At 34.1% G+C, this 26031-nt stretch overlaps 1 protein-coding gene across 7 annotated transcripts in view; it reads right to left on the bottom strand.

The window, feature by feature from the left end:
- Positions 1–26031, bottom strand: part of LOC127863423 (serine-rich adhesin for platelets-like) — a 91973-nt gene that overhangs the window by 19593 nt on the left and 46349 nt on the right. For 5 of the 7 annotated variants that reach the window (XR_008041049.1, XM_052402944.1, XM_052402942.1 and 2 more), the window contains 4 exons: positions 12867–13970; positions 7027–7136; positions 6480–6609; positions 2378–2716 (listed from right to left, as the gene is read on the bottom strand). Coding sequence is in view for 6 of the 7 variants with exons in the window: in XM_052402944.1 (XP_052258904.1) it covers positions 2378–2716; positions 6480–6609; positions 7027–7136; positions 12867–13923 (1636 nt within the window). In the remaining variant the exon portion in view is untranslated. Of the gene's footprint in view, positions 1–2377; positions 2717–6479; positions 6610–7026; positions 7137–12866; positions 13971–14249; positions 14368–26031 lie in introns of those variants that run through there. The other 2 variants (XM_052402945.1, XM_052402948.1) reach the window with 2 other exon arrangements.

The raw sequence follows: 26031 nt of genomic DNA, 5'->3' as shown, positions 1-26031 counted from the left end.
GTAGATGACCTAGAATATCTACATACTGTGAATCTAGGCCAAAATGTGGACTCAAAATAACATTGGAATAACAGTTTTGACAAGGTAGATGGCTTTCTATTAGTGATAGACTGAGATATTTCACACAGAAGGTATGGCTTGTTGAAAATATCAGAATGATTTTTATAATAATTGATTAATTTTTAATCCATGTAATAATAGTTATAATACTACTACTTATAATAATAATACTACTAATAATATAGGAATATTCTGGCTAAAAGGAAAAGATATATATGTACATATTAGTATCAAATATTGTAAACTATGAAAATATTTGCTCACGTGGCTGCAGTTAAGAGTAATTATTTAATATATAAAGTAATGACTGGGAACTATACACACATAACTACTGCATTATTACAAGATACTTGGAAATTCAACCAAAACTTATTTCGTTAATGTTGTTTTATCTTATCTTTAGTAAGATTGACCTTGACCCTGACCTACCCATCACAGATACAACTGTTTACAATCCAACCCACCACAGATATAACTATTCACAATTAATCCAATCAGTCTCGATATAAAATATAACATTACATTAGCCAAATATCATCTTGAACTAGAGCTTTGTCACAGACGTGACGTATACCCCCACATGCCGCATTGACACAGACTATTTTGCACGCTGTCTTCACAAAACAAGAGAATGTAATTTATGGCAATTTTTAAGAATTATTATTCCATTATTATTTACAGCCATTTTGACCTTTGAACTCTTGAATTCTTTCCCATGACATGCCGTCCAATGACTGTGAACAAAATTAATGTACAGAGTCATTTTAAAATCTCACAATGAATGACATAGTTATGGTCCGGACAAAATCATTTATTGCCATTTTTGACCTTGAACTAAAAATGTAACCTTGACCTTGGAGATAACTACATAATTCTTTTGAGCCACACACTGTCCCATAATGGTGAACAGAAGAGCCCAATGATTTAAAAATCTCACAATAAACGACATAGTTATGGCCCAGACAAGCTCATTTATGGCCATTTTTGACCTTTGAACTCAAAGTGTGACCTTGACCTTGGATATATCACGTAATTCTTTCGCGGGACACACCGTCCAATGATGGTGAACAAATGTGCCAAATGATTTTAAAATCTCACAATGAACGACATAGTTATGGCCCTGACAAGCTCATTTATGGCCATTTTTGACCTTTGAACTCAAAGTGTGACCTTGACCTTGGAGAAATCAACATAATTCTTTCGCGCGACACACTGTCCAATGATGGTGAACAAATGTGCCAAATAATTATAAAATCTTACAATGAATGACATAGTTATGGCCCAGACAAGCTAATTTATGATCGTTGAAATCAAAGTGTGACCTTGACCTTGGAGATATCGACATATTCATTCGCGCGACACACCGTCCACTGATGGTGAACACATTTGCCAAAAGATTTAAAAATCTCACAATAAATGACAAAGTTATGGCCCGGACAAGCATTTGACCTTTGAACCACAAGTGTGACCTTGACCTTGGAGATATCAACATACTTTTTTCACACAACACACCGTCCCATGATGGTTAACAAATATACCAAGTAACCGACAGACAGACCGACAAAGTGACTCCTATATAGCCCCCATTACCAGTAATGGGGGTATAATAATTGTAAGGATTTTTGTAATGGTCAATGACCTTGACCTTGGCCCCAAATACCCCATAATATTTTGGAATCAATTATGGTTCCGTGCCAGTAGATCTTTAGTTGTCCCTCAGCAGTCCAATCTGTCCATTATCCTGCATATAAAGAGTTCCCTTTTGCTTCGTGAATAAAAGCAATAAATTGCCTATTCTGGTCATTTTTTATATTCTTTGTAATTAAATAGTATACAATACATACCTTTTAACTTAATATGGTGCAGGGTGGGGTGGTAGGGAGATGGTAAGCTTGTGAGCAAATAAGGTGGGTTACAACAAGGCAAGAATTACATGCTAGCAAACACCAAGATACACAAAACATGCAAATAAAGTTAGCAAATATGCAAGAGAGGGATAGTCAGTAATCAAGCCTTATCCAAGAGGTCCTTTAAAAGTCACACAAAAATGCAGGATATAAATTAAATCAATAAATTTAATAATCCATAACAATTATTGTTTGTTTACACACAATTTCAGTAAAATCTGAGTAATAAATGGCTACAATGAAATTCCCTGCACATAGACACTTTATTGTGCACAGCAGTAAAGTTTGCCATGGCACTGTCTAGTAAGAGAGCAAAACAGTTAAATTTAATTTCCATACAATATGTATAAATAAAAGTGCACTGAACTAAAACACACACACACACATTGTTATTGAATTACCCATAATACCTTTGGCATTGGGACGTGCAGGCAGTTCCACATAAGGCTCTGACTTATTACTAACTTTTCTTTCTTCCCATTGTCTTCTAATCTCTCGGAATCTGAGGTCACTGGACATGCAACAAACCTCCCTCTTTTCTTTCCCACCATTTTTATCAGACTTTTCTCTATCATTTTTCTCACTTATTGGACATTTGTTCTCATCAAAAGTTCTTTTTTTAGCAACACGTAGACTGGTAACTTGTTGAGAAAAATCAGTATCATTTAAAGGCATGCTTTTGCATTTCTGAGATAAACCAGTCTGTCCTTTCCGCAGACGTAGAAGCATTTCACCCGAGTCAAGTTTGGCTACATTGTAGGAGAGAAAAAGAAATAAAAGCATGCAACATGATACCACTAGAATGTTAAACAATCAGAAAGAAAACTGTTAACACATGTGGGCGGGAAGATGTGGAATCCCTTAGGATAGATTTAAAGCTATAAAAAACATTCGCGATTACAAATATCAGTAAGTGCATAGTCCTCTATGTATTGTATAAATTTATCCCACACTATTCTTTGTTTCTGTTTTAAAACAACTTAATGAATATAGATTCCTGTTTTAGCATTTTTAATGGCCTCATTTTCTTTGACAAAGCAACTACATTATGTTGAAAAAAAATGACATCGTCAACAAATGGCATCACGTCAGTAAACAACATTTTTATAATTTATCAGAATGTTTTCTTAAAACTTAATATCATATACTATTACACTTTAGCAGGAAATGTGTTTGTAAACTCGCCATTAGATGCTCTCAAACAAAATATCTGAACTTTTAAAAACCAATTTTTGATAAAATGATATTTGCAACAGATCCTATCTTTTAACACCAACTAAACAATATGACAGAAAAAAATGTGAGGTCAGAAACTTGCATGAAGATATGTGTGTACCATTAAATAATTTAACCTAAAATGGAAAATGCATGAAATGATTCATTTAAGAATTTTTTTAATTCTCAAAATTTTGGCTTAGTTAGAATTTCATCATAACATTGAAAACAAAACTTAAAATTACAAAGATTACAAAGATTACTATAAAAAGAAATGTGTCCATCACAAAAAAGGAGAAAATGCACATTTACAGATCAAATACGAAATCTAAATCCACAGACACTAAGGTAAACAGTAAAGATCCAACAAGGTCTTTGCATTTCACAACTTTGAGCAAAACTGCAGCACATGTTGTTTAGCAAGCAGTTGATGTCAAAACCAGAAGCAAAACTGCAGCTGCATTTTCTACTGTCATAATTCTTGCACAGTCAAGGGTAGGTACTTATCTTTTCATGTTTGTATATTAAACATGTAAGCACCGTGTGTTTGGATAGCATTTTCTAGACTGTAAATCTGAAGCTGTGAGAAATATGAACTCATATCATTAAAACAAGTTTGCACAGCACAAACACACATTTGTTTCACCAAAAAACAACAGCTGCTTTATTTAAATGAGTAATCAACATGAAATCGAGTATTTACCAACGCAAGAAAAAGGAATAAAATTAAAAATTTAAATGAATATACAAATTATGACCAACATTATGCTTTCCAGCAAGTGTAGAAAAGATAACATCAACATTTTGTTTGTTGGCAACATAAAAATGAAACCTTTTATTTTTTATATAAAAAGAGAGATTCTCAGAATGTAGAACAATGCTTTTGTGTGTCTTTTCAAAACGTAAAATCTGTTTACAATTTGTATACAACAAAGCAACCACCTAAAAGCAAATGGGATCTCTATTTCACTACATAATTACACTGTTTAAGCTTGACTAGGGAGGATGCAAACTTCGAAGTGATTAAAAACAAAACTGACTGACCTGCATGCTAAGTTGCTATCATAAAGAAGACGATATTAACATGCAATTTCTAGCCAAGTGATACAGGCTGTAAAATATATTGGCTTAATTATATTGATTTCAATTCGTTCTCATTAAAATGCAAACTTAATTATAAAGTTTTGTCTTGTATAAAATGTAAAGTGCCAAATTTTTATGAACTTGATGAGCAAAATTGTAAATAAATTCCTAGAAAATGGCCTTATTTCACATTCCTTACAAAGTAACACATGCAGAAGAACCCACACAAGGAAATCCTCAGGTCAATTACATTAAACCCATGCACAAAATAAGGACAAAACAAGGGCTGTTTGTAAAACATGCATGCCCCCATATGGGCTGTCAGTTGTAGTGGCAGCCATTGTGTGAATACATTTTTTGTCACTGTGACCTTGACCTTTGACGTAGTGACCTGAAAATCAATAGGGGTCATCTGCCAGTCATGATCAATGTACCTATGAAGTTTCATGATCCTAGGCGTAAGCTTTCTTGAGTTATCATCCGGAAATAATTTTACTGTGTCAAGTCACTGTGACCTTGACCTTTTACCTAGTGACCTGAAAATCAATAGGGGTCATCTGCGAGTCATGATCAATGTACCTATGAAGTTTCATGATCCTAGGTGTAAGCATTCTTTAGTTATCATCCACAATCCATTTTACTGTTTCCAGTCACAGTGACCTTGACCTTTGACCTAGTGACCTGAAAATGAATAGGGATCATCTGCGAGTCATGATCAATGTACCTATGAAGTTTCATGATCCTAGGCGAAAGCATTCTTGAGTTATCATCCGCAAAACATTTTACTGGTTCAAGTCACCGTGACCTTGACCTTTGACCCAGTGACCTGAAAATCAAGAGGGGTCATCTGCGAGTCATGATCAATGTACCTATGACGTTTCATGATCCTAGGCTTAAGCGTTCTTGAATTATCATCCGGAAACCATTTTACTGGTTCGAGTCACCATGACCTTGACCTTTGACCTAGTGACCTGAAAATCAATAGGGGTCATCTGCAAGTCATGATCAATGTACCCAGGTTTTTTTATCTTATTTTGGGGAAAGGGCCTGGCCTGTTTTGAGGGGAAAAAAATCGCGCAAAATGCCTGTTTTTGGGGGAAAAAAATGACACGAAACGCCGGATTTTGGGGGAAAATTAGGAAAGTCTTAAATAATCAATTCAACATATTTTGCTGTTTTTAAAACAAAATCAAGGCAACAGATAATTTAATTATGCAATATGTTATATTTTCTACACTGGATCAGGTTAACTTATGTATTTAAAGTTAAAAAAAAAAATTTTTTTTTTTTTTTTTTTTTTTGGGGGGGGGGAAAAATGAAGTATTGGGGAAAATTTACCTGCTGAATGGAAAAAAAAATCTGAGGGGAAAGGGCTGATTTTCGGCGGGTCCCAAAGAAGGAAAAAATGCCCTGGTACCTATGAAGTTTCATGATCCTAGCCGTAAGCGTTCTTGAGTTATCATCCGGAAACCATTTTTCTGTGTCGAGTCACCGTGACCTTGACCTTTGACCTAGTGACCTGAAAATCAATAGGGGTCATCTGCAAGTCATGATCAATGTGCCTATGAAGTTTCATGATCCTAGGCATAAGCGTTCTTGAGTTATCATCCGGTAAGGGTGTCACGTTTAAACGGTAGCGTTTCGTGTTTTGCTCAAAAACGTTTACCAAAACAGTAAATGTTCAAACGAGGTCAATATCAATATTATAAATATCGGGGTGCAAATAACGTAACTGAATAGCTGTACGAAGTATATCGATGACCTTTGACCTAGTGACCTGAAAATCAATAGGGGTCATCTGCGAGTCATGATCAATGTACCTATGAAGATTCATGATCCTAGGCGTAAGGGTTCTTGAGTTATCATCCGGAAACCATTCGGTGGACGGACCGACGGACAGACGGACCGACCGATATGTGCAAAACAATATGCCCCCTCTTCTTCGAAGGGGGGTATAATAAGAATTTGATAAAACAGAATTTTAAATGAAAGCATCATACGATCGCATTATACACAGGAGTTTAGGTCAGCTGCAAAATAAAAGGTTTGTAATATTTGCAAAAATACATATTATCAATGCACAAAGCTGGAAAATTAGGAGGTAAAAAAACAACCATTATATATATGGCATTGCAAATTTTAGGAAAACAGGAAACATTTATAAAGCTTAGAATTATGGTAAAGTATCCATAGCGATAATTGGCTTTTCCATACCATTAGAGGGGCTGGTAGGAATCCCATTCTCTAAAGACTCTGGTCGTACAGGGTTTGAGAGGGCTTGTAAATCACGATCGTTCGTGGGATTAACCCAGAGATCATTGCTTGCCGACTTGATAAGTGAAGCCTGTAAATATATATACAAGATTTAGCTACTTTTCAAATACAGTTCTTGTTCAATTACTTATAAATTGTGTCATATGTAAACAACAAACAATTTGTTTGACATTCTGTTGGCTTGTTTAGTCACTCAGATCACAATGAATACGATATTTTCTTTAAATCATTGACATATTAAATAACTAAATAATGGAAGTGGCAGTTCAAGGAAATCTATCAAATAAATCACCCACACAATGTCATCTACAAACAGAAATGTTCATCTTTGTCTAACTTGAAATAACTTTCATAAAATATTCATACTACAACATATTACTAGAAAGTCTGCAAAGTTAAGACATTAATGTTGTGAAAATGTTGATGGCTGAAACATATTATTTCTTATACAATAACTTGTATAAATTCTGAAAAGAAATGTTCTAACCTTATTTTTCTTCTTGCGTCTCCGCATACAAATGATGCAAACAATCAACAGGATGAGCAGAACACCAAGACCAGGGGCCCCGATGTAGACAACATAGTTGGGCAATCCACCTGTAAATGGTAACAGAAATGTACAACATAAACTGGTAATCCATCTATCAATGGTTATAGAAAAAGATAAGATAATCTGGCAATCCACCTGCCAATGGTCATAGAAATAGATAACATAGTTGGGCAATCCACCTGTCAATGGTGATAGAAATAGATAAGATAGTCGGGCAATCCACCTGTTAATCGTTATTTAAATAAAATAGTTGGGCAATCCACCTCTCAATGGTCATATAAATAGATAACATAGTCGGGCAATCCACCTGTCAATGGTGATAGATATAGATAAAGTAGTCAGGCAATCCACCTGTCAATGGTCATAGAAAAAGATAACATAGTCGGGCAATCCACCTGTCAATGGTCATAGATATAGATACAATAGTCGGGCAATCCACCTGTGTATAGTCATAGCCAGGTAAAACAGTTTCTGGCAATCCACCTGTCAATGTTCATAGAAACAGACAACACTGCCCGGCAATCAACATGTCAATGGTCTTAGATTTAGATAACTACTGTATTCAGGCAATCCACCTGTCAACCGTCACAGAAATATACAATATACTGTATTCAGACAATCCACCTGTCAATGGTCATAGAAATAGATAACATAGTCAGGCAATCCACCTGTCAATGGTGATAGAAATAGATAACATAGTTGGGCAATCCACCTCTCAATGGTCATATAAATAGATAACATAGTCGGGCAATCCACCTGTCAATGGTCATAGAAATAGATAACAGTGTCTGGCAATCAACCTGTCAATGGTCATACAAACAGATAACACTGTCGAGCAATCCACAGGTCAATGGTCTTAGATTTAGATAACATAGTTGGGCAATCCACCTGTCATTGGTCATAGAAATGTGCAACATAGTCAGGCAGTCCACCTGTAAACTGTCACAGAAATATACAACATACTGTTTTCCGGCAATCCACCTGTCAACTATCACAGAAGTATACAACAGACTGTTTTCAGGCAATCCACCTGAAAACTGTCACAGAAATATACAACATATTGTTTTCCGGCAATCCACCTGTCAACTATGACAGAAGTATATAACATACTGTATTCAGGCAATCCACCTGCCAATCGTCACAAAAGTATATAACATACTGTATTCAGGCAATCCACCTGTCAATGGTCATACAAATAGATAACACTGTTGGGCAATCCACCTGTCAATGGTCATAGATATAGATAACATAGTTGGGCAATCCACCTGTCATTGGTCATATAAATGTGCAACATAGTCTGGCAATCCAACTGTCAATTGTCACAAAAATATATAACATAGTCAGGCCATTCACCTGTCAATGGTATCAGAAGTAGATAACATAGTCTGGCAATCCACCGGTCAAAAGTCACAAAAGTATACAACATAGTAGGGCAATCCACCTGTTGATAGTCATAGAAATATATAACATAGTCTGGCAATCCACCTGTCAATAGTCAACAAAAATAAAGTAAGGCAATCCATGTGTAAATGGTCACAAAAATATACAAAATGATCTTGCAATCCACCTGTCAAAAGTCACAGAAATATACACAGTATAGTCAGTCAATCCACTTGTAAATGGTCACAGAAATATACATGTTTTTGATGAACCAGAACCATTTTGGAATATGGCAAGCGGTTCGACGCATAATCCCAAGAAACTAGGTTTCTCATGAGAACCTAGGTTCTCAGAAAGAGAACCTAGGTTCTCAGACTGAGAACCTAGGTTCTCGCTTGAAGATTGCACATGGCTTCAAGAACCCAAGTTTTCAAATGAGAACCTAGGTTTTCATGAGAACCTAGGTTCTCATTTGAAAACCTAGGTTCTCATGAGAACCTAGATTCTCATTTGAAAACCTAGGTTTTCATGAGAACCTAGGTTCTCATAAAAAACCTAGTTTCTTGAGATTATGCGTCGAACTGCTTGCCATATCCGTGGTTTTCATTTGGGAACCATAGGTTCTCATGAGAACCTAGGTTCTCATAATGAGAACCTAGGTTCTTTGAAAACCTAGGTTCTCTGAGAACCTGGGTTCTCTGAAAACCTAGCTTCTCTGAAAACCTAGGTTCTCTGAGAACCTAGGTTTTCAGAGAACCTAGGTTTTCAGAATTACGCGTCGGACGGCGTAAACTTGTTCGTTTGGGACACATATTATTCAGGGCGCAGGATCAATGGGGTTCACATATGATTACACACGGGCTGGACAGAATGAAAACACGCCGTTAAGAACTTTATTTTTGCAGATATCTCAAGTTATTGAAATATGTTTGCAAAGTCTTTAGCGCATAAGTTTTTCTTGCAGTGTTGCCGATATCTTACGATTGAATAATACATTATTACACATAATCAATAGAGATAAAACTTGTATTTTATACCATAATGATTGCTTCCTACATGTAGGTCACAGACATACTTAAAATAGAAAACTGTACCGTACAGTCGTTTGAGGCCCGAACAAGGGAACTGAATATTTGAAACTCATTTAATGCTGTAACAATTAGGGCTGTCACGATTCACCGGTATACCGGTATATCGCGGTGCATGTCGTGAAAAAAATCGCACCGCGGTACGGCGTTGCCGCACCGGTTTTTTAAATAGTATTATATTAGCACAGATATAAATACATTACATAATTATTTTGATATAGATATCGTTTTGAAAACTGTAGAAGTGATTCAAAAGGGCTAAATAAATAATCCGTTAATATCCAGGTCAAGCAAGCGCTTCCACTGGTAGATGTTTAATTTACACGTTTAAAATACGGCGATGTATGGGTCCGTACCTTTTTTGGCATTTGGGACAGATTTCCTTTGCAAATCAGTTCATAATTATCCAAAAGATGTTTACTCTATTTCTTATTTTCTTTCTTTAGTATATCGATCGTTCAAAGCATGGCACTTCCTAATCATGTTATCTAAAGATTATGAATAAGTCGAGGAAGAGTCAGAACGCTAAGGATTTTCAATACTGGGCCTGCTGACTCCGCATTTTAAACATGCCCTTGAAGCGTTCGATTTACACAGATTGTAGTCACAGCTATTGTAAACAACATGGCGGACATTTTAGAAAAAGACGCGAATAACAATAACAATAACAATGACTACTTCTATCAAGTTAATTACAGTTTCTGCTACAGTTTCTAGTCATTCTATGATACCAGTGTTTTCTGATTATTGAGTTCCATAAAGTTTGTAAAACTTGTTATTCTGCTGTTTTCTTCACAGATACATATTCTGTAAAATATCGCGGTACGTACCGCGATACAGTGTTGCCGTACCACGATATACCGCGGTACGCTCACGGCGTATCGTGACAGCCCTAGTAACAATGTATTATGTAACGATTTATCTGAATTTTTAGTCTCAAAATAATATTTACAATTAAAGATGTATTTCATAAACAGTTCAATTTTTTATTAACGTGTTCAGACCAATGTCGACCGATTACTTTACTAATTTCATTCCTCAAGATAACCCATGCACGGAAACATGAACAAGAGGCGGTCACCGACGGCTAATGCCTGTTGTCACAAATATTCAACAGATAAGTTTCGTAGATAATTACTGAGCATTGTCTGAACATTGTTCAGAAAATACTCTTGGGGAGAAACATTCACGGTTTCACGCCTATTTCTATTCATTTTACACATATGCCGCCAGCATGTACCAAGCAATGGGAGACAACTGGAGGTTAATTATGGCAAGCGGTTCGACGCATAATCCCAAGAAACTAGGTTTCTCATGAGAACCTAAGTTCTCATGAGAACCTAAGTTCTCATGAGAACCTAGGTTTATGAAATCCCAAGAAACCAGGTTTCTCACGAGAACCTAGGTTTATGAAATCCCAAGAAACCAGGTTTCTCATGAGAACCTAAGTTCTCATTTGAAAACCTTGGTTTACGCTTGAGAACCTAGGTTCTCATGAGAAACTAGGCTTTTCATGAGAACCTAGGTTCTCATAGACACATAGAGCTTAGGTTCTCATGAGAACCTAGGTTCTCATGAGAACCTAGGTTCTCATTCTGAGAACTTAAGTTCTCGTTTGGTATCCTAGGTTTTCACAAGAACCTAGGTTCTCATTTGAAAACCAAGGTTCTCATGAGAACCTAGGTTCTCATTTGAAAACCTAGGTTCTCATGAGAACCTAGGTTCTCATTCTGAGAACCTAGGTTCTCATACTGAGAACCTAGGTTCTCATGAGAAACCTAGTTTCTTGGGATTATGTGTCAAACCGCTTGCCATATTGGAACTCAACTGAGACATCATAAGAACATATGTGCTGACCATGTTTCATGACGAAATGACCATAAATTGAACTTAAGTTTTAACAGGATTTTCCTTTCATTTGACCTAGTGACCTAGTTTTTGACCTCACATGACCCAGTTTCAAACTCGTTCAAGGTTTAATTTGGACAACCACGTTTCATGAAGACAACAAATGTGGCCTCAAAAGTGTTTACCAGGTAAATTTTGATGTCAACTAACTCATCATGAACGACAGACTATAGCGGTTCACAAAAGCTCACTCCAAGCCGGTTGTGCTCAGGTGAGCTAAAAAACATTGCCCACTGACTTTGGATCAAATTACATTTTCATAATAAAAGCTCGTGTAACCATGACCTTTGACATGATGATCTCCATCTTAATCAATGCCTTACATTCCACCCAAGCAACTGCAACAATTTGCATGACTGAAGGATAAGGCGTTCTTCAGATATTGTGCTGAAATAAATTTGCCTATGTGACCTTGACTTTTGCCCTAAAAATCAAAAAGTGTTATTCTTTCGACAAAAGAAATCAGCATACCAATTAAGATTATTTTTGTTTAAAGCATTCTCTAGATTTCATGAAGAAATCAATTTCTTTATACCAGCTAATGTGATCTTGACCTTTATCCTGGTGACCTCAAAATCAATTGTCATCTACCCTTTCTCAGAATTAACTACTTTATTCATTTGCATGAACTTACAAGGATGCGATTGAGGGGAAGTCTGAGGGGAAGAACATTTTGTCAACTCATTAGGACAAGGAGATATGCGTATGGGAGTCTTTAAACAGACATACAAACAAACACTTCATTGAAATTTTAACAACAAGATTCAGGTCAAATTACCTTATTTACCATTTTGCATGGCTGTAGGTCAAAGCCTTCAATAAATATCCCGCATTAACAAATGCTCCAGTGACCAACCAATCTATCTACTGACCAAAAGGTGCAAAGCAATATACCATCTCTTCTTTGAAGGAGGTTGTAATGAAAGTATATGATGTGGCACAACGTCCCCAACAGCTGGAGCGTTCACGTTTTGAAGACGTCATCATTATTGTTATTTTTGTTTATTATTATCAGTTGTACATTTAAAAAGTTAATAAAAGGTTGAACCTGGATTGCGCTTCTCTTTACTTTTACAACAAAACTACAATTATTTTACGATCAGCGACAAGAACCTTATCATAAACTTGAGTTTGTCACAATAAAAACAAATACATGTACCCTCCATATGTAAAAAATGAAATAATAATCTAACAGAAAGAGGGGAATAACTACAACAACTTTAAACTTAGATATTATTCTTAAAAATCATAATAAACAGAGCAATTTAGTTTGAATGTTGTATGTAGAAAAGTGCTGGATGGAAATTCTTTGTGTCAGCGAACAAACCGACAATCGTTCATGAAGAACCTAGTATACCCCCTACTTTATTGCAACCTGAAGTAAAATAAAGCATAAATTACCTCCAAGAAGTGTCGACTGGCTTTTAGGAGCAGATTCAGCAGGTATGGGTGATTGTGATGGCAGCGGTGCAGCTGACGTAGAAAACACTGTACTCCCGGTAGAAGGCAAACCTGTGTAGTCTGTTTGTGGTGGAACATATGTGGTGTACGATGAACCAGAGGTAGCTGGGGTTGACACTGCTTTAGAAGGAGTTAAATACAAATCCAATGATGGGCTGGGTAAATTGTTTTCGATTGTGGCACTTGTGGTTATCACAAATTGAGTTGTTGCAGTGCCTGAAAGGGGTTGAGTTGCTGAATTAGGGTCAATGGGTTCACTGGATTCTGTACTGAAAAGGGAATTATGTTCTGATCTGGATGAAGATAAACTGGATGAGGGTTGCGACTCAACACTTGTTGGTAACACAAGAGATGTAGATGAAGTGTCAGATATTATGGTGGCTTGAGTTGAAGATAGTGATGAATCTGATGAAACACTTTGTGACGTTGATGAAATAGTGTCATTTACACTTAATGATGTTGATGGAATAATGTCATTTACACTTGTTGTCATTAATGGATTCATGTCATTTACACTTGTTGTTGACAAATCAATATCATTTACACTTGTTGCTGTTGATGAAGCAATATCATTTACACTTGTTGTTGATGATGTCATGACATCATTGACCTTATCACTAGCAGCTGGGGTCACACTTACACTTTTACTAGAGAGTACACTGGCACTTGAATCACTTTTCTGTATATTTTGACCTTCAGTCGATGTAAAGGTCATTGAGTCTGTGGTTGAAACAGGAACTGGATTTCCTGGCAATTGTTCTGTAGAATGCTGCATAGGAAACTGTGTAGATGGCTGACCAGCTGTTGAACTCTGGTCATGTGTGACACTAGCAACCAAATCTGTGTTAGTATCCACAGCAACTGATAAGCCACTGGCTGTGCTTGTCACTGATATTTCCATGGTGACTGTGTTTGCTGCTGCAGTTGTAGACCCAGTATTGTCAATGAAGTCAGAGGTAGGGGTTACCATGGTAACTGATGACTCTGATGATGTCATTGTGCTGTATAATCAGTCAATAATCTACTGGGCTGAATGTCTTTGTTCTGAAAAACAACAACAATGCAGTTCACAATATATTGATATGGAAATAGAAAACTTTCATCAATATATATTCAAACAAATTAAAACATATAATATTTAAAATAAATGTACTTTGTCAAAACATTTGGAGTACATTCTCATCACAAACAAAAGCACTATCAGCTGGAAAAAAGAGCAAAATCACATTCCTTGTAATTTTCATACATGTAAATTAATATGACTTTCACATGAAAAGTGTAATTCCAATTAAAACAGTATTCTTTAATTCAAAATGCACACACCACATTTCCACTAATACTGTATGCTTTCAGTGCAAAGTTTCTTTGTCTAATCAGTAGACATTAGAGCCATTTGAGTAACACTGATGATCAGCTCTGTCAACAATGATAGCTTTGTGCACTTGTTTAGATTCACTTCAGATTCCCTTTCAAGACATAAGAGTCATTATGCAAGTACTGGTATAAATATTTCAAAAGGCTATTTGAAATAAGAGTTAAAACTTAATGTTAAGCACTATGGTCTTAAGTAGTTATTCTGATATTTTCCTGTTTGAAATTGCAGAAGAAACATAGTGACTTCGAAGTACATGATGATAGAAATAAGAAACTTTCAAGTGGTCTTTAATAATAAGATTTGTTGGAATTAAGACCCAATCGGCATAACACACAACTGATATTTGACATACTTTTGTAATGTTAATCCCATTTTGCTTGTTTACAATAAAAAATTTTATAAAGTAAGACATGTATTTTTTTTGTTGTAGCTGTTTAACTTTTCACCTCTATTTTACCATTACAACAGCCAATAAAATGTTGGAGACATTTTCCCGCCAGTAGATACTCTTTTATTGGATTGGTTTTTTTAAAAATAATAGGGATACTGTATTTTGTTTTGAAACCAGGATAACGAAATGTTGAGGATGAAACAATTGTATCTCAATGCAGTAATAAATGGGTAACAACCTTTATACACATTACGCTTCAAATAATAAGTGTGTGTGACTGTCATTTTTTATCAGCCTTTTTGTTCCTAGTTGAAGGCTGTGTTCTAAAATTTCACGATTATTTGCATATTGCATTATGTGCTCCAATCATTTTCATTACATGTAATTATTGCTATTCCCCTTTGTTCAATACTACCAAGATATAATTACTAAAAGTCATGTTATAAACTTATATATTGAAATACAAATACATATGAAATAACTAGGTTATGCCTAAGCCAGCTTTCCAATACAAACATTGTGAACCTTTTTTAAACATAATACATTCCATCTCTCAAGAGAACGAGGCCAATAGTTGGACAGCCTGTGTGCACATTGTGAATCAAAGTCAGAATATGTTCCAGACGTTTGCCCGTTGTTTGCTTTTAATAATACAGTCTGGCACAAATTCTCCATCCAAATGAATTGCTTTTTGATTTTTCTTTAACAAAACGCAATGTGATAATTATGTGTGATTTGAATGTGCGAAAAGAAAACTTCGTCAATCATAATGAATTGCTAATATAAACATTTAAGAATCTAATGTTTGGTACATAAAATGCTATATGAAAACACGATAATATGATTTGATGAGGCATCATTTATATCTACAAATGCAAGATTGCAGTTTAAATATATTTACATCATACCTCTACGCTGATTTTGGCCTTATACAAATGTTTGATTTCACGTAAGTAAGCGTTTATATAAATCTTTGAAGGTTTACACTATTATTCAGAATCAAGCAATACTATTGTTTCATAAAGGCTCAGCAGGAATTGCAAGATATGCAGCTCGACACAAATAAAACTACTCATAGGTATGGAATGCCATAACTGCCTTAACATTACAAAGTAAATTACATGACTATATTTATCAGTATATGATGTTGATTTTACATTATATGCTGTTACTTTGGTATTATACGTCAATAATTAATGATAGTATGATGATAATTTACCATGATATGATGCTAACGGTCCATTATAAAATGCTCATTGTCCATTATATGATGCTCATTGTACATTATATGATGCTCACTCTCCATTATATAATGCTAATTGTACATTATATGATGCTCATTGTACATTATATGATGCTCATTGTACATTATATCATGCTCACTCTCAATTATATGATGCTCATTATACATTATATAATGCTCACTCTCCATTATATGATGCTCATTGTTCATTATATTTTGCTCACTCTCCATTATATGATGCTCACTCTCCATTATATGATGCTCACTCTCAACTATATGATGCTCATTGTTCATTATATTATGCTCACTCTCCATTATATGATGCTCACTCTCAATTATATGATGCTCACTCGCAATTATATGATGCTCACTCTCAATTATGCGATGCTCACTTTCAATTATATGATGCTCATTGTACATTATATGGTGCTCATTGTACATTATATGATGCTCATTGTACATTATATGGTGCTCATTGTACATTATATGGTGCTCATTGTACATTATATGATGCTCATTGTACATTATATGATGCTCATTGTACATTATATTATGCTCATTGTACATTATATGGTGCTCATTGTACATTATATGATGCTCATTGTACATTATATGGTGCTCATTGTACATTATATGGTGCTCATTGAACATTATATTATGCTCATTGTACATTATATTATGCTCATTGTACATTATATGGTGCTCATTGTACATTATATGATGCTCATTGTACATTATATGGTGCTCATTGTACATTATATTATGCTCATTGTACATTATATGGTGCTCATTGTACATTATATGGTGCTCATTGTACATTATATGATGCTCATTGTACATTATATGATGCTCATTGTACATTATATGATGCTCATTGTACATTATATGATGCTCACTCTCAACTATATGATGCTCATTGTACATTATATGGTGCTCATTGTACATTATATTATGCTCATTGTACATTATATGATGCTCATTGTACATTATATGATGCTCATTGTACATTATATGATGCTCATTGTACATTATATGATGCTCATTGTACATTATATGATGCTCATTGTACATTATATGATGCTCATTGTACATTATATGATGCTCATTGTACATTATATGGTGCTCATTGTACATTATATGGTGCTCATTGTACATTATATGGTGCTCATTGTACATTATATTATGCTCATTGTACATTATATGGTGCTCATTGTACATTATATGGTGCTCATTGTACATTATATGATGCTCATTGTACATTATATGGTGCTCATTGTACATTATATGATGCTCATTGTACATTATATGGTGCTCATTGTACATTATATGGTGCTCATTGTACATTATATGATGCTCATTGTACATTATATGGTGCTCATTGTACATTATATTATGCTCATTGTACATTATATGGTGCTCATTGTACATTATATGATGCTCATTGTACATTATATGGTGCTCATTGTACATTATATGGTGCTCATTGTACATTATATTATGCTGATTGTACATTATATGGTGCTCATTGTACATTATATGGTGCTCATTGTACATTATATGATGCTCATTGTACATTATATGGTGCTCATTGTACATTATATGATGCTCATTGTACATTATATGGTGCTCATTGTACATTATATGATGCTCATTGTACATTATATGGTGCTCATTGTACATTATATTATGCTCATTGTACATTATATGATGCTCATTGTACATTATATTATGCTCATTGTACATTATATGATGCTCATTGTACATTATATGATGCTCATTGTACATTATATGATGCTCATTGTACATTATATGATGCTCATTGTACATTATATTATGCTCATTGTACATTATATGGTGCTCATTGTACATTATATGGTGCTCATTGTACATTATATGATGCTCATTGTACATTATATGATGCTCATTGTACATTATATGATGCTCATTGTACATTATATGGTGCTCATTGTACATTATATGATGCTCATTGTACATTATATGATGCTCATTGTACATTATATGGTGCTCATTGAACATTATATGATGCTCATTGTACATTATATGATGCTCATTGTACATTATATTATGCTCATTGTACATTATATGGTGCTCATTGTACATTATATGGTGCTCATTGTACATTATATGATGCTCATTGTACATTATATGATGCTCATTGTACATTATATGGTGCTCATTGTACATTATATGGTGCTCATTGTACATTATATGATGCTCATTGTACATTATATGGTGCTCATTGTACATTATATGATGCTCATTGTACATTATATGGTGCTCATTGTACATTATATGGTGCTCATTGTACATTATATTATGCTCATTGTACATTATATGGTGCTCATTGTACATTATATGATGCTCATTGTACATATATGATGCTCATTGTACATTATATGGTGCTCATTGTACATTATATGATGCTCATTGTACATTATATGGTGCTCATTGTACATTATATGGTGCTCATTGTACATTATATGGTGCTCATTGTACATTATATGGTGCTCATTGTACATTATATGGTGCTCATTGTACATTATATGGTGCTCATTGTACATTATATTATGCTCATTGTACATTATATGGTGCTCATTGTACATTATATTATGCTCATTGTACATTATATGATGCTCATTGTACATTATATGGTGCTCATTGTACATTATATGATGCTCATTGTACATTATATGGTGCTCATTGTACATTATATTATGCTCATTGTACATTATATTATGCTCATTGTACATTATATGGTGCTCATTGTACATTATATGGTGCTCATTGTACATTATATTATGCTCATTGTACATTATATGGTGCTCATTGTACATTATATTATGCTCATTGTACATTATATGATGCTCATTGTACATTATATGATGCTCATTGTACATTATATGGTGCTCATTGTACATTATATTATGCTCATTGTACATTATATGGTGCTCATTGTACATTATATGATGCTCATTGTACATTATATGGTGCTCATTGTACATTATATTATGCTCATTGTACATTATATGGTGCTCATTGTACATTATATGATGCTCATTGTACATTATATGATGCTCATTGTACATTATATGGTGCTCATTGTACATTATATTATGCTCATTGTACATTATATGGTGCTCATTGTACATTATATGGTGCTCATTGTACATTATATTATGCTCATTGTACATTATATTATGCTCATTGTACATTATATGATGCTCATTGTACATTATATGGTGCTCATTGTACATTATATGATGCTCATTGTACATTATATGGTGCTCATTGTACATTATATGATGCTCATTGTACATTATATGGTGCTCATTGTACATTATACGGTGCTCATTGTACATTATATTATGCTCATTGTACATTATATTATGCTCATTGTACATTATATGGTGCTCACTCTCCATTATATAATGCTCATTGTACATTATATTATGCTCATTGTACATTATATTATGCTCATTGTACATTATATGGTGCTCATTGTACATTATATGGTGCTCATTGTACATTATATGGTGCTCATTGTACATTATATGGTGCTCATTGTACATTATATGGTGCTCACTCTCCATTATATAATGCTCATTGTACATTATATTATGCTCATTGTACATTATATTATGCTCATTGTACATTATATGGTGCTCATTGTACAATATATTATGCTCATTGTACATTATATGATGCTCATTGTACATTATATGATGCTCATTGTACATTATATTATGCTCATTGTACATTATATTATGCTCATTGTACATTATATGGTGCTCATTGTACATTATATGGTGCTCACTCTCCATTATATAATGCTCATTGTACATTATATTATGCTCATTGTACATTATATTATGCTCATTGTACATTATATGGTGCTCATTGTACATTATATGATGCTCATTGTACATTATATGATGCTCATTGTACATTATATTATGCTCATTGTACATTATATTATGCTCATTGTACATTATATGGTGCTCATTGTACATTATATGGTGCTCATTGTACATTATATGGTGCTCATTGTACATTATATGATGCTCATTGTACATTATATGATGCTCATTGTACATTATATGATGCTCATTGTACATTATATTATGCTCATTGTACATTATATGGTGCTCATTGTACATTATATGATGCTCATTGTACATTATATGATGCTCATTGTACATTATATGGTGCTCATTGTACATTATATGATGCTCATTGTACATTATATGATGCTCATTGTACATTATATGATGCTCATTGTACATTATATGGTGCTCATTGTACATTATATGATGCTCATTGTACATTATATGATGCTCATTGTACATTATATGATGCTCATTGTACATTATATGATGCTCATTGTACATTATATGATGCTCATTGTACATTATATGATGCTCATTGTACATTATATGGTGCTCATTGTACATTATATGATGCTCATTGTACATTATATGATGCTCATTGTACATTATATGATGCTCATTGTACATTATATGATGCTCATTGTACATTATATGATGCTCATTGTACATTATATGATGCTCATTGTACATTATATGATGCTCATTGTACATTATATGGTGCTCATTGTACATTATATGATGCTCATTGTACATTATATGATGCTCATTGTACATTATATTATGCTCATTGTACATTATATGATGCTCATTGTACATTATATGGTGCTCATTGTACATTATATGATGCTCATTGTACATTATATGGTGCTCATTGTACATTATATGGTGCTCATTGTACATTATATGGTGCTCATTGTACATTATATTATGCTCATTGTACATTATATGGTGCTCATTGTACATTATATGATGCTCATTGTACATTATATCATGCTCACTCTCAATTATATGATGCTCATTATACATTATATAATGCTCACTCTCCATTATATGATGCTCACTCTCAATTATATGATGCTCACTCGCAATTATATGATGCTCACTCTCAATTATGCGATGCTCACTTTCAATTATATGATGCTCATTGTACATTATATGGTGCTCATTGTACATTATATTATGCTCATTGTACATTATATGATGCTCATTGTACATTATATGGTGCTCATTGTACATTATATGGTGCTCATTGTACATTATATGGTGCTCATTGTACATTATATGATGCTCATTGTACATTATATTATGCTCATTGTACATTATATGATGCTCATTGTACATTATATGATGCTCATTGTACATTATATGGTGCTCATTGTACATTATATTATGCTCATTGTACATTATATGATGCTCATTGTACATTATATGATGCTCACTCTCAACTATATGATGCTCATTGTTCATTATATTTTGCTCACTCTCCATTATATGATGCTCACTCGCAATTATATGATGCTCACTCTCAATTATGCGATGCTCACTTTCAATTATATGATGCTCATTGTACATTATATGGTGCTCATTGTACATTATATTATGCTCATTGTACATTATATGATGCTCATTGTACATTATATGATGCTCATTGTACATTATATGATGCTCATTGTACATTATATGGTGCTCATTGTACATTATATGATGCTCATTGTACATTATATTATGCTCATTGTACATTATATGATGCTCATTGTACATTATATGGTGCTCATTGTACATTATATGGTGCTCATTGTACATTATATGGTGCTCATTGTACATTATATGGTGCTCATTGTACATTATATTATGCTCATTGTACATTATATTATGCTCATTGTACATTATATGATGCTCATTGTACATTATATTATGCTCATTGTACATTATATGATGCTCATTGTACATTATATGATGCTCATTGTACATTATATTATGCTCATTGTACATTATATGATGCTCATTGTACATTATATGATGCTCATTGTACATTATATGGTGCTCATTGTACATTATATGGTGCTCATTGTACATTATATTATGCTCATTGTACATTATATGATGCTCATTGTACATTATATTATGCTCATTGTACATTATATGGTGCTCATTGTACATTATATTATGCTCATTGTACATTATATTATGCTCATTGTACATTATATGGTGCTCATTGTACATTATATGGTGCTCATTGTACATTATATGGTGCTCATTGTACATTATATGATGCTCATTGTACATTATATGATGCTCATTGTACATTATATGATGCTCATTGTACATTATATGATGCTCATTGTACATTATATTATGCTCATTGTACATTATATGGTGCTCATTGTACATTATATGATGCTCATTGTACATTATATGGTGCTCACTCTCCATTATATAATGCTCATTGTACATTATATTATGCTCATTGTACATTATATGATGCTCATTGTACATTATATTATGCTCATTGTACATTATATTATGCTCATTGTACATTATATGGTGCTCATTGTACATTATATGGTGCTCATTGTACATTATATGGTGCTCATTGTACATTATATGATGCTCATTGTACATTATATGATGCTCATTGTACATTATATGGTGCTCATTGTACATTATATGGTGCTCATTGTACATTATATGGTGCTCATTGTACATTATATGATGCTCATTGTACATTATATGGTGCTCATTGTACATTATATGATGCTCATTGTACATTATATTATGCTCATTGTACATTATATGGTGCTCATTGTACATTATATTATGCTCATTGTACATTATATGATGCTCATTGTACATTATATGATGCTCATTGTACATTATATGATGCTCATTGTACATTATATGGTGCTCATTGTACATTATATGGTGCTCATTGTACATTATATGATGCTCATTGTACATTATATGATGCTCATTGTACATTATATGATGCTCATTGTACATTATATGGTGCTCATTGTACATTATATTATGCTCATTGTACATTATATTATGCTCATTGTACATTATATGGTGCTCATTGTACATTATATGATGCTCATTGTACATTATATGATGCTCATTGTACATTATATGGTGCTCATTGTACATTATATTATGCTCATTGTACATTATATTATGCTCATTGTACATTATATGGTGCTCATTGTACATTATATTATGCTCATTGTACATTGTATGGTGCTCATTGTACAATATACAGCGTTATAGATAATTTTTTACCCATGGGGGTAAATACCCCCACTTTTCAAAGCATGGGGGTAAATGGTCAAATTTTGCCTTGCTTGAAGGGTAATTTGCTCAAAGTAAAACAAGAATATAGCCGGGGTACAGACACGCTACGTTAATCATGTTAAACACAATAAACCATTAACTAAGTGTATTCCTTCATAGTAGTATGTTTCTTTGAAAGTGTTTTATGATTTTTTAACTTGTATTGTTGGCAGATTTAACATTTAAGACAAACTTCGTCCTTATTGTCCCCACCTTGAGCCATGGAAAACTGTTTTGCCAACTTTCAACAGTTGTTTTATTCACGTTTTAGTGTGTCCTTTTTGATTTGAAAACGGAGGAAATTAAATCATTCAGTATTGGCAGTACATGTTATTACCGGATACAACTTTTGCCTTATAAAATAATCAATTTTACTTTGAGAAGTGATTTGTTTTGGCTTCGAAAAAGCCATGCTGACCTCTTCATGTAATTTTATAAACACAAGCGCTTGACTGTCTGTTAAAAAAAATCAATACAATGCATCTAGATGATACAGAGTAAACATACCGACTGCCTAACTATTTGTACAATCCAGCGCACAAATTAGCTCTAATTTTAACGATAACCAGTCTCATATTTTTGCGAAAGACAATCGGCTGTTTATATTTTTTGTTAAAGTTGTACACAGAGAATTTACATCATTTGTGTGAAGTCCAGATTGGCCTGCTTAAATGTACGTACGGAAATTATAAATTTAGCGTATTTTGATATTTCTTATGCGTATATAACGCTGATACGCAGCTTATCTAGAACGCTGATTATATGATGCTCACTTAGTACTGATTAACTAAGATATTCTGGTTTTTGCAGAATATGAGACATTATAGAATATATCCCCATTACATGTAAATGTAGAGGGAATAACATTTAACTGTCCTATTGTTGTGTAATATATCAGTGAGGCTAAGCATAACAAATGTCTCATATTCTGCAAAAACCAGAATATCTTAGTTCACAAAGGTGCATAGAAACTGTGATAAGAACTATGAAATGATAAATAAACTGTATAGACAAGAATTTAAATGTGTATGAATTAATATGCAATACACTGCAAACAAACATTTCATTCAGTGGATAATCAATAAACAAAAATAAATAAAAATAACTAAATAAAACTCTGCTTTTAATTTAATTATCTAAAAATGTAAATTTGTTCAAACTTTATTTTCAAAATCAGAACATACGAAGAATATCTTTTTAAAGATAATTATTGTTAAACATGCTCTAATTTAATTTTCCTAAATGCAAGTATAATATTTTAGCTTTGTTGTATTGTTTTATTGCATACATGCCATACATTTTCAGACCTATTCTGGGACATTGAGCTCAATTTTCCGGGACATTTGCCGATTTTCCGGGACATGTATACATATAGCGATATATATAGACATATATGCATTTTTGGTACGAATTTTTTGTCACATTGTAAATTGAGTACATTACTAACAAGGGCTGTTTGTAAAACATGCATGCCCCCCATATGGGCTCTCCGTTGTAGTGACAGCCATTGTGTGAATATGTTTTTTTGTCACTGTGACCTTGACCTTTGACCTAGTGACCTGAAAATCAATAGGGGTCATCTGCCAGTCATGATCAATGCACCTATGAAGTTTCATGATCCTAGCCATAAGCGTTCTTGAGTTATCATCTGGAAACCATTTTACTATTTCGGGTCACCGTGACCTTGACCTTTGACCTAGCGACCTGAAAATCCATAGAGGTCATCTGCGAGTCATGATCAATCTACCTATCAAGTTTCATGATCCTAGGCATAAGCGTTCTTCAGTTATCATCCGGAAACCATTTTACTATTTCGGGTCACTGTGAACTTGACCTTTGACCGAGTGATCTCAAAATCGATAGGGGTCATCTGCGAGTCATGATCAATGTACCTATGAAGTTTCATGATCCTAAGCATAAGCATTCTTGAGTTATCATCCGGAAACCATTTTACTATTTCGGGTCACCATGACCTTGACCTTTGATATAGTGACCTGAAAATCAATAGGGGTAAACTGCGAGTCATGATCAATCTACCTATCAAGTTTCATGATCCTAGGCATAAGCGTTCTTGAGTTATTATCCGGAAACCATTTTACTATTTCGGGTCAATGTGACCTTGACCTTTGACCTAGTGACCTGAAAATCAATAGGGGTCATCTGCGAGTCATGATCAATGTAGCTATGAAGTTTCATGATCCTAGGCATAATTGCCTTCTTGAGTTATCATCCAGAAACCATTTTACTATTTCGGGTCACCGTGAGCTTGACCTTTGACCTAGTGACCTGAAAATCAATAGGGGTCATCTGCCAGCAATTATCAATCTACCTACGAAGTTTCATGATCCTAGGCATAAGCGTTCTTGAGTTGTCATCCGGAAACCATTTTTCTATTTCGGGTCACTGTGACCTTTACCTTTGACCTAGTGAGTTGAAAATCAATAGGGGTCATCTGCGAGTCATGATCAATGTACCTATCAAGTTTCATGATCCTAGGAATAAGCGTTCTTGAGTTATCATCCTGAAACCATTTTCCTATTTCGGGTCACTGTGACCTTGACCTTTGACCTAGTGACCTGAAAATCAATAGGGGTCATCTGCGAGTCATGATCAATGTACCTATCAAGTTTCATGATCCTAGGAATAAGCGTTCTTGAGTTATCATCCGGAAACCATTTTACTATTTCGGGTCACTGTGACCTTGACCTTTGACCTAGTGACCTCAAAATCAATAGGGGTCATCTGCCAGTCATGATCAATGTACCTATGAAGTTTCATGATCCTAGGCCCAAGCGTTCTTGAGTTATCATCCGGAAACCACCTGGTGGACGGACTGACCGACCGCCCGACATGTGAAA

The sequence above is a fragment of the Dreissena polymorpha genome, unplaced genomic scaffold (genome assembly GCF_020536995.1).
Source record: "Dreissena polymorpha isolate Duluth1 unplaced genomic scaffold, UMN_Dpol_1.0 chrUn008, whole genome shotgun sequence".
NCBI lineage: Eukaryota > Metazoa > Mollusca > Bivalvia > Myida > Dreissenidae > Dreissena > Dreissena polymorpha.
The sequence above is the reverse complement of the archived record's forward strand: the minus strand, read 5'-3'. Positions and strand labels throughout refer to the sequence as shown.